At 38.9% G+C, this 17,081-nt stretch overlaps 1 protein-coding gene across 1 annotated transcript in view; it reads right to left on the bottom strand.

The window, feature by feature from the left end:
- Positions 1 to 8,005, bottom strand: part of ZYG11B (zyg-11 family member B, cell cycle regulator) — a 79,454-nt gene extending 71,449 nt beyond the window's left edge. Inside the window, exon 1 of the mRNA XM_088791145.1 lies at positions 7,792 to 8,005. Within this exon, the coding sequence (XP_088647271.1) occupies positions 7,792 to 7,821 (30 nt within the window). The 5' untranslated portion in view covers positions 7,822 to 8,005. The remainder of the gene's footprint in view (positions 1 to 7,791) is intronic.
- Between the last annotated feature and the right edge of the window lie 9,076 nt (positions 8,006 to 17,081).

Here is a 17,081-nt window from a genome sequence, read left to right as displayed (position 1 = left end):
GAGCTGATGAGCAGATCATAGGAATCACTAACTCAGAGATACTTTAGCATTATTTTCCTCTTAACTACCAGTATGAGTTTTGAAATATAATATGGTAAACAGAGAAGCCAGGTTAATAATGGAAAGAACACTGGGCTTCCAGTTAGTCCTGGCTCTGCTACTTACTAGCTGTGTGATCTTAGGAAAATAAATTAACTTCTCAGTTTTCTTATCTATAAAATTGATGCTAAGCCTCTATCATGACTACTACACAAAATGGTAGTGAGGAATAAATGAAATGTGTATGAAAATGCCTTTAAAATATTGAAGTACTATGCAAATATTAACATAATCGAATGGTTTCTAGTGTGAAAAGTTGGGTAATATATTCATGGAGGTAAGAGCTCAAGTTTACACAAAATTTAAACCTATAAAAGCAATTTGCCATAATCCCATAGTACTACAGCTAATAGAACATACCTACACTAATACTTATCTTTACCTTGCTAGAATTTTACTGCATTTTTTAAAGAAGTTGAAGGGATCACAGAGAGGATTTAATATAACCTTTTCATTTTAGAGATTTAAAAATGGAGGCATAAAGGTGAAATGATTTGCCAAAGGTTACAAGGTCCATGAAAAGAAACTAACTGACATTACATAACCAAGAACATTCAAGCTTTTTAAAAAATGTCTTTAGAAAAGGAGAGTATGACATTGAACAGGCATTAAGATGCTGGAGAGCTAAGAAAAATGTTTATACAAAAGAGAACTGGAGATAGGAAAAAGGGAAAAAAGAAAAAACAAGAGATCTTTATATAGAGCTAACAAAATGTTTAAATGATTAACCACCCCTCTAAATTTACCTGTAACTGATTCTTTACTATCTGTGTTTAAATATTCTATTCTCTGAAAAGACACCTCCACAAATTATAAACAAGTAATTTGCAAGTATTTATACAAAGAGATATAGCTTTGCAATTCATCTTGAAATCACTTGGCTTCCTTCCCAACTCTTCCAGCTCAATTCTTCTGCACAGAAAAATATATCCTAAGTCAAAAGTACCATTTAGGCTAGTAAAAGAAACTATCTTTTCCAACATTTCTTATCCATCAAACCTCTTTTTCCCAAGGGTACCTGTACAGAATGTTCATCTTTTATACCCTCTTTTATAACTCACATCTCAGTTAACAGCACCATATTCAATTCTCTATAAAATACACACATTCTTTCACTGAACAAATATTTATCTTCTCACTATGTCTCACGCATTACTTAAGTGCTTGAGACATGAAGTGGATAAACATAGTACTGTCCTTGCCCTCAGAGAGCTCACAATCTGAAGGGCCAGCCAGCCTCATTAACAAACAATACCACCACCACAGAATAACTGCTTTAACCAAGAATACACAAAGCACAGGAAAAGCATATGGAAAAAAGTAACTCAAAGCTGCCTGGAGGAAACTGAAGACTTCAGAAAGGAGGCAAGGTTTAAGGAAACACTCGAAGATTAAATAGCAAAGAAGAGGGACAGCATCCTAGGCAAAAGAACAGCGTAAACAAACTTAGAGGCAAGAACAACAGAATAATGGTGCTCAGTATTGAAGAGCATAAAATGCAAAGACTTTTTCTCATAAAATTATTAGATCATTAAAGGATTAGATCATGAGAGTCTGTCCTAGGATACTATGCAAAACACTTTGATTCCACAACTATTTGCTGAACCGCTACTATGTGCCACACACTGCTAAGTACACAGGACACAGATCTTTGTAGACCCATTGCTGTCCATGTGCATGGTTGCCACTTGAGTTGTGCAATACAACCTGTGTGGCCACAGCAGCGTTATAAAAAACACTGTAAATTAGTGGGGCCTAAACTGCAGGCTCCTTAAATATCATAAAAAGTCCACAAATCCACATGCATACCAAGTATGCTCTGCATACAATAATATCTTGGAATACATACTATTTTCAATGTATAATAGATGCTGTTAAAATTAAGAGGCCAGGGGCGGCCGGAGGGCTCAGCTGGTTAGAGCATGAGCTCTGAACAACAGGGTTGCCATTCGATTCCCACATGGGCCAGTGAGCTGCACCCTCCACAACCAGATTGAAGCTGCCGCTGAGCTGCCCAAGGATGGCTCAGTTGTGCGAGCTCTCAAAAAGGTTGTTGGTTCAATTCCTGCAGGGGATGGTAGGCTGCACCCCCTGCAACTAAAGATTGAAAACAGCGACTGGACTTGGAGCTGAGCTGCGCCCCCCACAACCAGATTGAAGGACAACAACTTGAAGCTGATGGGCCCTGGAAAAACAGACTGTTCCCCACTATAAAAATATACTAATATTCTTTAAAAAAAATTAAGAGATCAGTATCACTTTAAAATAATACTGAATTCCTACCAGCCTTTTGATTTTTCCCCCCAATTAATGTATTCTGAAAGCATATTCCTGTCCTATCTCCCAAGCTTTCAACTTTAAAAAGGTATCTAAACGCTAAAGACAAAATGCCATGAACATCTGATATTTTGCTTCAAGTGCTTTATAGAAGGCAATTTGGCAATATGGATCAAGAACCATACAATTATACACACCCTTTGATCAATTTTTCTTTCAATAAATATGAATTATTTTTATAATGGAAACAATAGTACAAATATTTTAAATGCCTGAATTCAGTTTAGATTCCTACAACCACACAGAAGTCCAGGGAAGGTGTTTGAAATAGCACAGGCTTAGGGGTCAGACAAACCTGTGCTTTAATCCTGCTCTGTCACTTATTAGTTATGTGATCTTAGGAAACTTACTTGATTTCTCAAAACCTCAGTTTTCTTATCTGTGCAATGAGAAAACATCATCAACCTCATGGACCTGTGAAGATTAATTAGTGTATCATCTGATACATTGTGTGCTCAGTAAATGAAGCTATTATATGAGATTACCCCTCTAAATAAATGTCTCAGAATTCAAGAATTATTTTTCTATTTTAATTACTATAGCATTAAAAATGTCTTTTATTCCATTGTAAATAGTGACTATTTCTGCCACTTATTGGTTAAATGGCAGAAAGGGATAAATGGTTAAGGGATAGTTTAGAATTTATGGAAAAAGTAGTGGTCTAACCAGCATTTCCCAATTCATGATGGGTCAGATCATTAAGTATAATATTGATGCCTATTTCTATATGTGTATTTTTGACCATTTAATAAAATAATTATTTAAATTTTTCTCCTTTAAAAATAGAATACTTTGATAGTATACAAAATTTTATCTACTGCATATATGTAAATTAGTGGAAATTAAGAGACTGGTTTATGATAGTATAGTCACTCAATTGTTACGACTTCATCTGAATACTGAACATCACAGTGCTTTAAAATTATTTTTATTCTTATAATGAACTGTTGGTTAAAGACAAAAAATATAAGCTACACTGATGATGAAATAAGAGTAAACGAATGCATTTATATGATTAGGATTCTTAAATGGTATTATATCAAGATATGTCAGTATTTTTTAACATTACAAAAAGAAGTGTGGTGATAGTTTATTTCCAATAAATGAAAATCCAAATTGGATATAACTATCTACATTTTCAATATTTTATTTGTGGAGATAGGCTTCCAAGTAGCAGCCTGGAGCCATTTCTTCATTTTGTTTCTTAGAAACAAAACACAACAATTACAAAAACCTGTTGATATTTTTAAGTACAAACTTGCAAGAATTCCAAATTTAAGGTTAAAAAGTCAGTTCTTATCTGTTCAGATGCCATAAATATAATTAATTTCAATCTATATTGAAAGATAAATTCATTTTAACATATGACAATGATTTATCTCATGTTAATGTGTCATTTGTTAAACAGAAAAAGGCTGAAATTTGTTTTAATGTGTTTTGTTCAATGTATTATTAAATAAATTATATATGTAATTTTAAAATAAAATATATTTTACTTAAAAATCTCTCCTTTCTCATACCACACAAAAATATTTCAAAAATTAAATGAGGTTGGGAAGTGCTGATTCTCTCTATATGACTTAATACATGAACTTTGAGAGACCTACTATTTGTAAATAAAGGACTTTGATATAGTAAATTTACTTTGTTTTAATATTCTCATAAATCCCTAAAGGCAGCACATATGAAAACTGAGGCCCAGTCTGCAAAATTACAAAGCTGTGATTATGTGCTGCCTCTACAAGTCCATAGTAATGTCTCTATGGAAAATTCACTCAGCCAAAAAGCGGTATGCCAGATCTTCACATTTCATTTCTCTATATTCTCCTTACTCCAATTTAAATCACCACCACCATAACCAGGTTAGGGAGAAAGTTCACACACTTATCACCCAGACTAGTGCAACAGCTCTTCCCACTCCAAACCATGTTTCATATTGATTTAGTGATCATCCTCCAAATCTCTTAAGTATGACGTTCCTTCACACGCACACAAAAAACCTTTCAAGGTACTCAAAGTCTTTACAATGAGGCCAAAATTCCTGAGCCTATGATTCAAGGTCCTCCATGATCTGATATTAACAAATAACCATAGCAAGAAATATGAAAATTATAATATATATGTATCCTATGAAAGAGGGTTATATAATAGAGGCATATGAATAGGGTTTTTTTGAGGGGTAGGCACGGCAGATGGGGTTTCCTTGAGCTGAAAACTCCAGGACATGCAGAGTTAAAAAGACAAAAGAGAGAGTACCACCACAGGTCATTCACATGTGCTTTTCCTTCTATCTGGTTTTCCACAAAATAATTCCTATAACTTAATCCTTCAGTTCTCTTTTTGAAAGTAAGATCCTCTAAGAAGCCGTTCCTGACTATCCCATACCATGACTCCACAATTTTTCCTTTCTTAGCATTCTTCACATTTAAAGTTACTCTTTTTGCTTGATTTCTATATTGTTCACATACGTAAGATACAAAAAAGCAGGGACCACATCTGCTTATTTGTAATATCCCAATGCCACAGTCAAAGGCACTCAAAAAAAAAAATTGTTAGATGAATAAAAAGCAAGGGCTGTATGTTAGACCAGTGGTTCTGAAAGTATGGTTCAGAGACCAAAAACATGACACGGGTTACTTGTTAGTAATGTAAACTCTCAGGCCCTACTCCAGACCTAATAAATTAAACTCTGGAACTGGCAACCTATAATCCCTCCAGTTGATTCTGATTCAGGGTAAAGCTTAAGAACACATCTCAGGCATCCCAACAACAGTCATGCACTGCATAACGCCATTTAGGTCAACGACCGCATATATAACGTTGGTATAATACCATATAGTCTAGGTGTGGTAGGCTATACCACTAGGTTTGTGTAAGTGCACTTTATGATGTTTGAACAATGACAAAAATCACCTAAAAATGCATCTCAGAACATATCCCCATCATTAAGTGGCACATGACTACATTCAAAACACAATTTTGAAAAATTATGACAATTTTGAAAAGTATAAAATACAAAAAGCTTTACAATAACGTTCAACTCTATTTACTGAATGCCTACTACACATACTGCACAAGAAAATTTTTAAAAAGTAACTTCTACAGCTAATTCTCAGTTCATAATAAGCTGATATTTTGCCTCCCCTTCAACTCTCCCATACATACACTCTTACTCTGTGTGTGTCTATGTTTTAACAAGCAAGGAAAAATCAAACTACTAGTTGGAGGCAAGGCCTAAACCATAATCATACCTAACATATCTTTCCAGTCTCATTTCCTACTACACATGCCCATTCCCACATCCCTCCATGATAAAAAAGGTAATCCTGCTACCTATAATACATCCTAAATACTTTCTACTCATGTTCACAACAAAGCATTCTTTCCCTTCCCAAAATGATCTATATAAATCTTATTCATCTCTTAGGCCCAGCTCAAATGATACCTTTGGATCCAAAATACTCAAAAAGGCGTTCATAACGTCTCCCTCTGTACTCATGTATTCATTCTCAGTGGGAGGGCCAACACTTCCAAAAATCTACAGTGTTTCCCCAAAAATAAGACCAGGTCTTATATTAACTTTTGCTTGAAAAGACACATGAGGGCTTATGTTCTGGGGATGTCATCCTGAAAAATCATGCTAGGGCTGATTTCCCGGTTAGGTGTTATTTTCAGGGAAACACGGTGGCAGTTTGGTGTTTTAGCTACGACAGCTCTTTATTGTAAAGAGAAGATGATCACACCTTACTAAATTTCCTTTTTGTACCAAAAATAAGATGCAAACTCGGTCTTTCTGTGTAGCCCACTAGTTGCCTAAAATTTCAGTTTAAGATTATACTTGTCAGATAGCAAAATGAGACCATGAAGTGAATTATTCAAGCACCTACTTGGCCTGGGCAATGGGAATAAGGCACAGATGCTGCCTAGAACGCACATCTCAGGGAGAGAAACAGGTTAACACAATGACAGTGTGATGGATTGTAAAGGTGAAGCGTTGTTATGGAGGCAGACACAGGAGAATGACAACCCCCAAAGGCAGAGTCAGTGAGTTAGGGAAAGTTCACAAATTATTATAAACCACTTTCCTAAAACACAGATGGGGGGTAGGGGAAAAGTAGAAATTAACTAACCTCCTGGGAGAACATAATTACAAGGCCTTAAATTTCACCAGACTGTCTTATTCCTCCCAGAGACCAAAATTGAGATTGCTGCATATGATGGAGCGATGTGTTCATTAAATGTACTGCAAACCATGTGTGACCCAACTCAATGAAAAACCAACTGAAGCCTCAACCTATTTTGAAACAGGAAGGAGAAAATTTGCAAAAATAAGGGTCTCCCAACTAAAGGAAGAGAGGGCATAACAAATGAAGGTATTAGAAGGTATTAAAGAGAAAAATCACACTGCCAAGTTGATTTCAGTCTTCAGAAGCCCTGGTCTCTGCCTCCAAACAAAAATATTTGTTTTGAGTAACAGTCAACCCTGTAAATAAATATTTTTAAATTTCCCAAACTGTACCTCCACCTTAAAAGACACTCAAAATAAAAATACATTCCCAAACAGTTTTCTGTTAAAAGATTAGATATCTCATAAAGTCATAGTAATGCATGCTCGCCTCACTCCATCCATCACTCCAAATCACACTGTCAGGTTTTGCAATGACACTAGGTAATAAGGCTTCCAGGCTCTTTTCAATACCTCCAACGATCCCCCCCTTCTCCTCTACAAAGAGAAGAGAAGAAAGCCAAAGAATCCTATCTGCCTGCCCTACAGCTCCTGGGAAACAATCTTCCTCAAATTGTTGGTGCTTAGACCCCTGAAGCCCGTAGAAGGAAATGGGGACAGCGGTGAGAGCGGGGGTGAGAGGATGGCCAATAAAGGGGAGAGGAAATGTGGGTGGTAGAGGACGAAAGGGAGAAACGATACGGAAAGGAAGTGGCAGTGCACATAAAATGGTGAAAGGGGGCAAGAAGCGGGAGCAAAGAGCAGGAACGAAAAATAGGGAGGGAGAGAGGGAAGGGGTAAAGATCCCAAAATAGAGAAAAGGCAAAATGGAAGGAGAAAAGGAAGGTCGGGTTAAATGACTAGAAGGGGCGGCAAAGGGGAACGCGAATGAGGCTGTCACTGGGGGTGATTAAAAAAAGGGTGTCACTGGGAAGGAGAGGGATAAGGGGTTGTGTCACCACAGCAGGTGGCCGGGGAACACGGGGAAGGAGGAGCGGGCCACCAAGGGGGCGGTAACAAGGAGGTAAGGTAAAGCAGGGCGCAGAGGGGGCACCAGAGCTAGGGAGGGGCAGGCCTGTGGGGACCAGAGTGGCGGGCGGCTGCGGTTCAGGCAGGCCTTGCTCCCTCACCATAGCTGTGCCGGCCTGGTCCTCGGGCATGCAGCCTCTGTCCTGGGCTCGGCGGCGGGCCGGGCCTGAGCCCGCCCCCAGGTTGAGCCGGCGCGGGGGCTCCAGGAGGCTTCGGCGAGCGGCGGCTCCGGGCTTGGCCCAGGCCTCGGCCTCCTTCCCTCGGAAGCTAGAAGTGCAGCAGCCGCAGCGGCAGCCGGACCCGGAACGCAAACTCCGCCCCCGTGATGCCCCGCCCCCGCTCGCGAGCCTGAGCTTGACCCCGCCTCCACTCTCACTGCGCAGACTCAGCGATGGAGTCTCGAGCCGGCGTCGGACCTTCGGTTTCTCCCCTTCCCCGGCTCTTAAAGGAATCACAGCCCCCTCCAAGTCTATTCTTCCTTTGAGAAATAAGGGCTTTAAATATTACGTCATAACAGGAGACTAGAGCACTCACTCCCTTCAGTTACCTGTAGACCCCTGTGCTTCTAGTTCATTGTTATTCATTACTATTGTCATAGTTCTTGGTGATTTCAATTCTCTTAGATAGTTCTTCCAGTGCCCTGGCCTCTCAGGTTCCTCTCCTCTAGGCATCACCCTTGCCTCAGCTTCTCATTTCCACGCTCATACCTTAGATCTTCTCATTACCAATAGTGATAACCCCTCTATAATCTCAATTTTAATTATCCTACTCTCCCATCACAAACTCCTTCCTTTCTAGGTAGCTCTCTTCCTCTAAGATCCAACTCCAAAAATTCTTCAACGCTAAGCTCCAAATCCACTGATCCTACCACCTACTATTCCTCACACTACCCCATGTCCTCATTTCCTTCCTTGAACAGCTTAGATTCTATTGTCCATTATGAAAACCGTTCCATGGTATTAACCATCATTTCTCCAGTTCGGCTCTCCTTTCCTTGTACTCACCTGACAAATTCCAATCCTGAACCTGCAGCAAAACAGAGGAGAGTGAAGAAAACTCCCAAACCATACTGACTGGTCTCCCTCTAAACTTGATATCATTATCCTCAAATAGGCCCCTAATGCTTGACTATACTACTACATTTCTCCAGTTCCATATACTGTCTCACCCTACTAATAAGTATTTCACATCTCTCTCTTCAAATCTTCCTCCCTTGTCCTTACTTAACTGATGATTCCAATTCACTGAGAAAATGAGGCAAAGAAAGAGGCAAAGAAAGAGAACATCTACAGGTTCCCACCAGCTACCATAACTTCCAATTACCTATAAGTCTGCTCTGCTTGTAACTCTGCTCCCATCCTCTGCCTTCCTTTCCTTACTACTAATAATGGTCTTTTAGCAGAGGTCAAACCCTCCTCAGTTTTTCTCAAAATAGTTGGTTTGGTTTTTTATTCCCAGTCACAAACCTATATTTTTGTAAAATGTAAGAAAAATTAATTACTAGAAAATTAAATTTAAAAACAGACATACTAAATATAAGCCGGATTTTATTTTTTTACCATTGTAACCATTTTTAAGTGTACAATGCAATGGCATTAAGTACATTCACACCACCATGGAGCTCCAGAACTCTTTTCATCTTGCAAAACTGAAACTCTGTGCTCATTAACTCTGTGCTTATGTTCTCCTCCCTGCAGCCCCTGACAACTGCCATGCTACTTTCTGTCTCTATGAATTTGACTACTATAGGTCAGATTTTTTTATTATTAGCTCCAACAGACATAAAATTTTTCTGTCAAATTACTATAAAATGTATAAATATTTATTCTAAATTTCTGCCCCAAACTGGTGGCAAACTGTTTCTAGACCATCACTAGTCCACAGATCACTCTTTGAGTAGCACAGTGCTAGGTCCCGTACTGTTTCATTTTCTCAAAGACATCCAAGAGATCCAGCAATTCTTCCTCAATTCTTCTCATGGTTTTTCTGTTTTTCTTTCCCATTGACATACCAACATGAATTTATTTCTTACATCTCTTCTAGCTTTGACCCTCTAGCTCCTGCCCCATTTCTCTGCTCTCCTTTATAGCAAGATGTCTCACAAAGGTGACCTGTACTGGATGTCTTGGCTTCTTTTTTCCTATTTTCTGTGGCACCCTGTATAGTTAAGCTTTCACTTCCACCACTCCACCGAAATGCTCTTGTCAAGGTCACCAGTGATGTTCATTTATTAACAATGGTCAATTCTCAGTATTACTTGACCAACCAAGAGCACTAGGCACAGCTGATTATTTCCTCCTCTGCTACCATGACCGTCCCCTCCCCTGGTTCTATCTCACTGGCTGCTTTTGGTTTCTCCACATATCCTTGACCTCTAAATTCTACAGTGCTTCAGTCAATACTTTGAACTTTTAACCTTTTCTATTTATACTCATTCCTTGATAATCTTATCCCATCATAGTACTTTAAATATGAGGTATGTAGTGATGATTCCCCAAATTACACCTCCATTCCAGATGTCTCTTCTGAATTTCAGATTTGTATATCCACTGACAACTAACCATCTTCCTTTGTGTGTCTAACAGATTTCTATTACTCCTAGTAGCCACTCAATAAACTTCCCTTCAAGTCCTATTGGCCATGAATAAACCAAAAAATAGCAAAGGAAATAAGACCACCAATATTATTATAGCTTAGACCAACCATGATTTACTCTGGTAATCACTTTCCCTGAGGACCTGGTGGTAGAAGAAGAAAATCTCCATAAAAAAAAAAAAAAAAAAAAAAAAAAAAAAAAAATCAGGGCTTTGCCATCAAGAAAGAATGGAGCCATAGTTGATCTGTAATCAATGAGACAGAAGAGAAAGTTCAAAAATATGTTGAAATATACTTAGGAATTTAGTATGATAAAGGTAAAATTTCAAGTCAGTGGAAAAAAAAGCAAAATTATATTTGGTGTTAGAATAACTGGATAACCATCTAGAAAAATTTAACTTGGATCTACGCCTCACACTGTTCACTGAGATAAATTTCAAATACATCAAAGATTTAAACATAAATAAAAATCTTGAAGGAACCGTGGAGAAGTTTTTATAATGTCAAAGTTAGGAAGGTCTTTTAAAATACAGGGTATAAAACAAAACCTAAATGCTGTAAAAGACAGATAAATTTAACTATGTAAAAATTTTTAAATGTCTGTAAGGCAAAAAAGCACCTTAAGAATAATAAGATGGGGCCGGCCCGGTGGCTCAGGCGGTTAGAGATCCATGCTCCTAACTCCGAAGGCTGCTGGTTCGATTCCCAAATGGGCCAGTGGGCTCTCAACCACAAGGTTGCCAGTTCAATTCCCTGAGTTCCAGCAAGGGATGGTGGGCAGCGCTCCCTGCAACTAAGATTGAACACGGCACCTTGAGCTGAGCTGCCGATGAGCTGCGGAATGGCTGGAGTGCATCCTCTCAACCACAAGGTTGCCGGTTTGACTCCCACAAGGGATGGTGGGCTGCGCCCCCTGCAACTAACAATGGGCAACTGGACCTGGAGCTGAGCTGTGCCCTCCACAACTAAGACTGAAAGAACAACAACTTGAAGCTGAACAGCACCCTCCACAACTAAGACTGAAAGGACAACAACTTGACTTGGAAAAAAGTCCTGGAAGTACACACTGTTCCCCAATAAAGTCCTGTTCCCCTTCCCCAATAAAATCTTTAAAAAAAATAATAATAAGATGACAAATAACTATAAACATATGTTTGTATTTCATTTAATAGGAAGATGGATAGTTTTCATGCTTAATATACAGAATTGAAATCAATAAGAATAAAAACCCAAGGGTTATATGTACAAAAGACATAAACTGACAGTTCACAGAAAAAGAAATAGAAATGGCTCTTAAATGCTCACTTTTATAAAAAGAAAAATGCAAATTAGAATTTCTTTGAAGTACTATTTTTCATCTATCAGATTGGTAAAGATCTATAAGACTGATAAGACACTGTGTAGTGAGGGAGAAGTTTGACAGGTACTCTCATATTTTGTTGGTGAGAGTGTAAATTGGAACAACTTCTGTGGAGGACAATTTGGCAGTGGTATTTATCAAAATTTTAAATGGACATTTCCTTTGACCCAGAAATTCCACTACTAAATATTTATCTATCTATCTATTTATTTATTTATTTTTTATTTTATTTATTTTTTTATTGGGGAAGGAGAACAGGACTTTATTGGGGAATGGTGTGTACTTCCAGGACTTTTTTTTTCCAAGTCAAGTTGTCCTTTCAATCTTAGTTCAGCTTCAAGTTGCTGTCCTTTCAGTCTTAGTTGTGGAGGGCGCAGCTCAGCTCCAGGTCCAGTTGCCTGTTGCATATATGCAGGGGGCGCAGCCCACCATCCCTTGCGGGAGTCAAACCGGCAACCTTGTGGTTGAGAGGACGTGCTCCAACCAACCGAGCCATCTGGGAGCTCAACGGCAGCTCAGCTCAAGGTGCCATGTTCAATCTTAGTTGCAGGGGGCGGAGCTCACCATCTCTTGTGGGACTCGAAGAATTGAACTAGCAACCTTGTGGTTGAGAGCCCACTGGCCCATGTGGGAATCGAACCGGAAGCCTTCGGAGTTAGGAGCACGGAGCTCTGATCGCCTGAGCCACCGGGCCAGCCTCCACTACTAAAAATTTATCCTACATATATGCTCAAGCATATGTACAAGCTTTGTTTATAGTAGCAAAAGATTAGAAACAACTTAAATGTTTATTCATAAACAGTTTATTAATAAACTGGTCAAATAATAGTGTATTCCTACAATGCATATTTTGCAGCCATAAAAAGGAATGAGACAGTTCTTTGTATACTGATATAGAATCTTCAAGACCTATTGTTAAGTGAAAAGGCATGGTCCTCAACTATGTACATTGCATACTATTGTTCCTGTAAGAAATGGTAGTAGCAATATATATTCATAATTGCTTACTTATGCAGAAAATATCCCTGGAAAAGTGTAACAGAAACTAATATCATTGATTGTCTGGTGCTAGGGAGAACAACTGGATGGCAGAAGACATGTAGAAGGGAGACTTTTCCTAGTATAACCTTTTGTTATCTTTTTATGTTTTTAATCATGAAAACATCTTACCTATTCTAAAAGTAAATAAGTAAAAATTTTAAAAAGATAATTGTTTAGAGCAACTTATTTATTTTTCAAGAAAACAATTTTTGACAATGAAGCATGACTTTATCAGTGTTCCTAATTTTAAGAGATTCTGTATAGTCTTTTATTCTTGTTGAATTAATTAGAACTAGATCATAGTTACTCATCATAAATTTGGTGACTACAATCAACCTCCTTTGGCAAAGAGAGCTTATAACTTGAAAGTGAACAAATACCGTTTTCTGCAACAAACATTCTAACAAATATAGTTTCCTATAACAATTCATAATCTCAAGATTACAAATTGAGATTCTTTGGAACTACTAAATTAAACCTTTAGCTATTCATTGGGAAGCTCTGCTCCTTTTCATAAACACAGAAACTCAACTTTATGAGGGAAGATTCAGAGTAAGTATAGCTTTAACTTAAATTCAATGATAAGTGATATATAACTATACACTATTCTTACCTCTTACCTATGTAAACAGAAATTAGTGGTTAATTTAAAGCCCTGTCTTCTCAAAAGACTTGGATCCAACTGTTATTAAAGGTTGTGGCCTTTGTTCTCTAACTGTACTCAAGGCTGAATCTAAGGTATTCAGGGCTTGTGATGATTTATTTCTCTAGAAACTCAATTGTTTACAGAAATTGGAAAATTCTTTCATAATCTTGAACGATAGCTGTTATTATTATTATGAAGAGAATATCAATCACATTTTGCTCTAGAACGTAAAGCTAGAGGCAAAGAGGGTATGGGAAGCTGTAGGAAGATCTTCAGTTTAACAAAGGGAAGAGCATTCTAAGAGCAAGAACTATCCCACATGGCATGAGCTATTTATGAAGTAGTAAACTCCTGGTCACCAGAGAGGTGCAAAAAGGGGCCAATTGACAAAATGTTGGGGATATGATAGACAAGAGTTCTATAAGGAGTTAAAAAATGGATTTGATGATTGTTTCGATTCCTTCTAATTTTAGAAGTCAGTGGTTCAAGAAAGATAAATGGGAAAAGGCAAGCCAAGAAGTAGGCATTTCAATTTAACTCACTTATTTCCAAGGTAAGATTTCCTGTTATCTTTAATATTCAGTGCCCTGAATCTTTAAGAAAGGGCACCATGCGAAGGTCTACTCTCTTTGTACTACTTGGTTGAATAATGAAAGACTCCCAGTTAAAAATAAACAAGCTCCTCCTTAGCAATTTAATAAGGAGGGAAACAAACTTGCTGAGTATGATGAAATTTCAACTGACTACTCCTGAGCATGAGGTGCTGAGCTCAGTTCCAACCACTCATCAGAACCCAAGACTCAGGGCAGAAGTTTCGAATAAACATCATCTATTAAGAGAAGTTTACCCTTGTTGGTGGGCTGGCTACTCTCAATGTAGAGCTAGGCAGTATCAAAAGGATTTTTTTCATGGCAATCCAGATACTAACTCTAGCAATCCCTCACAAAGTCAAAGAAGACAGTCAGTCTTTAAGAAAGCAGTTCATCAACCAGCCCTACATTTAATCCTCACAACAATCCCCTGGGGCTGATAGAAGGGGCTATTATCCCATTTGACAGATGAGAAAACACAGGCTTAGAGATAGGAAATCTCACAAGTCAGCCATGGAAGTGCTAAAACTGAACCCAGAACTCCACTCACTACCTCACAGCCTCAGAGAGGACTGGAATTTCCCCCTGGGATAGGAGGACCAAGTGAAAAGGATGTCTTTCTAATGCAAAATTTTGTACTATAATCCATGTCAATTTTGGATTATCTATCAGAATCAGCTGCAGGACTTGCTAAAGCACTTTGCTATGTCCCTCTCCCAGAGTTTCTGATCCATTAAGTCGGAGTTGGGGCTCCAGATTTTGTATTACTAGTGTGTTCCCAGAAGTTGCTGATGATGTTGGCTCAAAAAGACACTGGGAGAACCACTCTCCTCCTCTATAGTTTCTTCCTAGTGTCTTCTATCAGATGCGGGGAGGCAAATGAGGATGGTTTGAGCAGAAAAACAGAAGGGTTTTACACCTCCCTGGACTGCTGCTGAGGCACAAGTGTACCGTCTCAGGGTGAGAATGAGGAGCACTATACCAGGAGTCAGAGGGTTGAATTCTAGTCCCTAGCTCTGACCCTGGGGAGATGGGATTTGATACCTTTAATGAAGGCCACTTAGATCTGAGATGCTGAGGACTTGGGCAAACCTTTCCTCTCTCTGGGGAGGTTTGATAATCTGTACAATGTCCGGAGGGGATGAGTGGTCAGGAGGTCTCTACCAGCCCTACCGTTCTGTACTTATCTAGTCAGAGTCTTGATTTCTCTAGGTACCCATACTTCCGGGGTAGACTAAGAGCATCTAATATTTAGTATGGGCCACAAGAACTCTGAGAAATCAGAGTGTGCTTGGGAAATCCTCTTCACATGATGACTCTAAGACCTCAGGGGCGAGCTGGTGAAAACTCCTGACTGTGGAATCAGAAATTATGTCTCCAGAGAAGAGAAATGTGGATTAAGAAAGCAATTAAATATCTTCTCATCCTGTCTTAATTAAAAAGGAACAATGAACAGAGGGCTCCTACAAAAAGGAAACAAACTCCGTGGAGCTATAAGTACAGTGATGTAAAATGAACCTTCTTCCGTGACTAATCAGGCTGAGTCAGGTCTCCTGTAAGATTACATATTACCAGGCTCTGCTTTTAAATGTTACAAGTTCTTCCTGTATTTTCCTGACTTTTAATGTAAATAGATAAGGCTATCTCCAAAAGCTTGTAAAATATGTTCCAGAGAGTTGCATAAAGGCACAAAACATGTTTATTGTGAGAAAGAGCATTAGTTTGAGCAATCTGTCTGCTATTATTTACTAAATCTATGAGCGACCTCGCTAGTATTTTCTTTGCCTTTTCCTTTCTTTATTCCCCAACACACAGTGAAACCTCTGGTGGTAGAAAGTAGTTTGTTAGTCTTCTTTTCCCCCCTGAAATTGCTGGTTTTAGCATAAAGTTTCGTTTAGCTATTTCTGATTCAAACATCAAGGTGAAGTGTATTTCAGGGAATAAGGAATCAAAGCCCTAGGTTGTAGAGCTTAAAACTTTAAACCAAGGAAGGGAGATGAAGGCGGCCCAAAGTTCTACTGCAGAGGGCGGGGAGCAGTATGTGCCCAAGGTGGACACAGAACTGACCATTAGGTAAAGTGTCCAAGGGTCAGGGCCACATACCAAATCAACTGTTTACGATTGGTATCTCTCCCTCTTTGTTACTCTTATCCACTAAACACATTCATAGGAGACGTTGGCACTTGACCCAGGCTTAACTCTATTACAGTAATTGTCAAAGTGTGGTCCTGAAACAGCAGGACCACCAGAAACAGCATCACCTAGAAACTTGGGCCACTAAGACCAACTTAATCAGAAACTCTGAGTGTGGAGCCCAGAAATGTGTGTTTTAATAAACCTTCCAACTAATTCTGATCTATACTAAGGTTTGAGGGCCACTGGGCTATTGCAATCCTACAATAACTTGGATGACTTCAATATTCAACTCAGTCTAGCTCTATGGCCTCTCTGCTCCTTGACCTCCTCCTCTAGTGACTCTCCCTTCTACTTCAGCCTCCTACTCCCCTGTCTCCATCTTGTCAAACTCAAAATTCATTCATCTGAAGTCCGAAAACATCCTGCACAGGCATCACAATCACTTTATCTTTGTACTCTGCGCTTTCCTTGAATGGTGACAAACTCTCTGGTGGCTTCATGTAGACAGGGAGAGGCCAGCCCCATATTCTGAGGAGTCCAAAATTTTTCTTCTAAATCTTTCTCGCAAGCTTCTGACCTCCACATCCAATGCTAAATGTAGACTCCACCTGGATAGCCCACTGGTATCTCATAGCAACAGTTCCAAAAATTAATTCCCTATTTTTTCCCAAAACTTTTTCCTCTTCTTGTGCTTCTGATCTCAGGAGCAGATCCCCACAGATGAGGTTCTAAGGATGACCTAGGGGTCATCCTTGACACCTTCCTCTCATTCACCCCCTACAACCAAGAAATCACTGCAATTCTACTAATTTTACCTCCTAGGGGTCATGTGTTAGTTATTAACTTATTCTTCAATAGATAGGCTTGCAAAGCCCTTTCCAGATCAGGAACTCTACGGGTGATTTCTCATATCGGTGTCTTCCTTCTTGATATTCCTATCACCAGTGCCTTTGTTTAAATTGCAATATTCCTCTTCTAGACCAACAGTTCTCAATCTTGACTTGATATTAGAATCATCTAGGA

This window comes from Rhinolophus sinicus, chromosome 14 (assembly GCF_057876585.1).
Source record: "Rhinolophus sinicus isolate RSI-liver-muscle chromosome 14, RSI-T2T, whole genome shotgun sequence".
Classification (NCBI taxonomy): Eukaryota; Metazoa; Chordata; class Mammalia; order Chiroptera; family Rhinolophidae; genus Rhinolophus; species Rhinolophus sinicus.
This window is presented reverse-complemented; position numbering and strand designations above follow the sequence as displayed.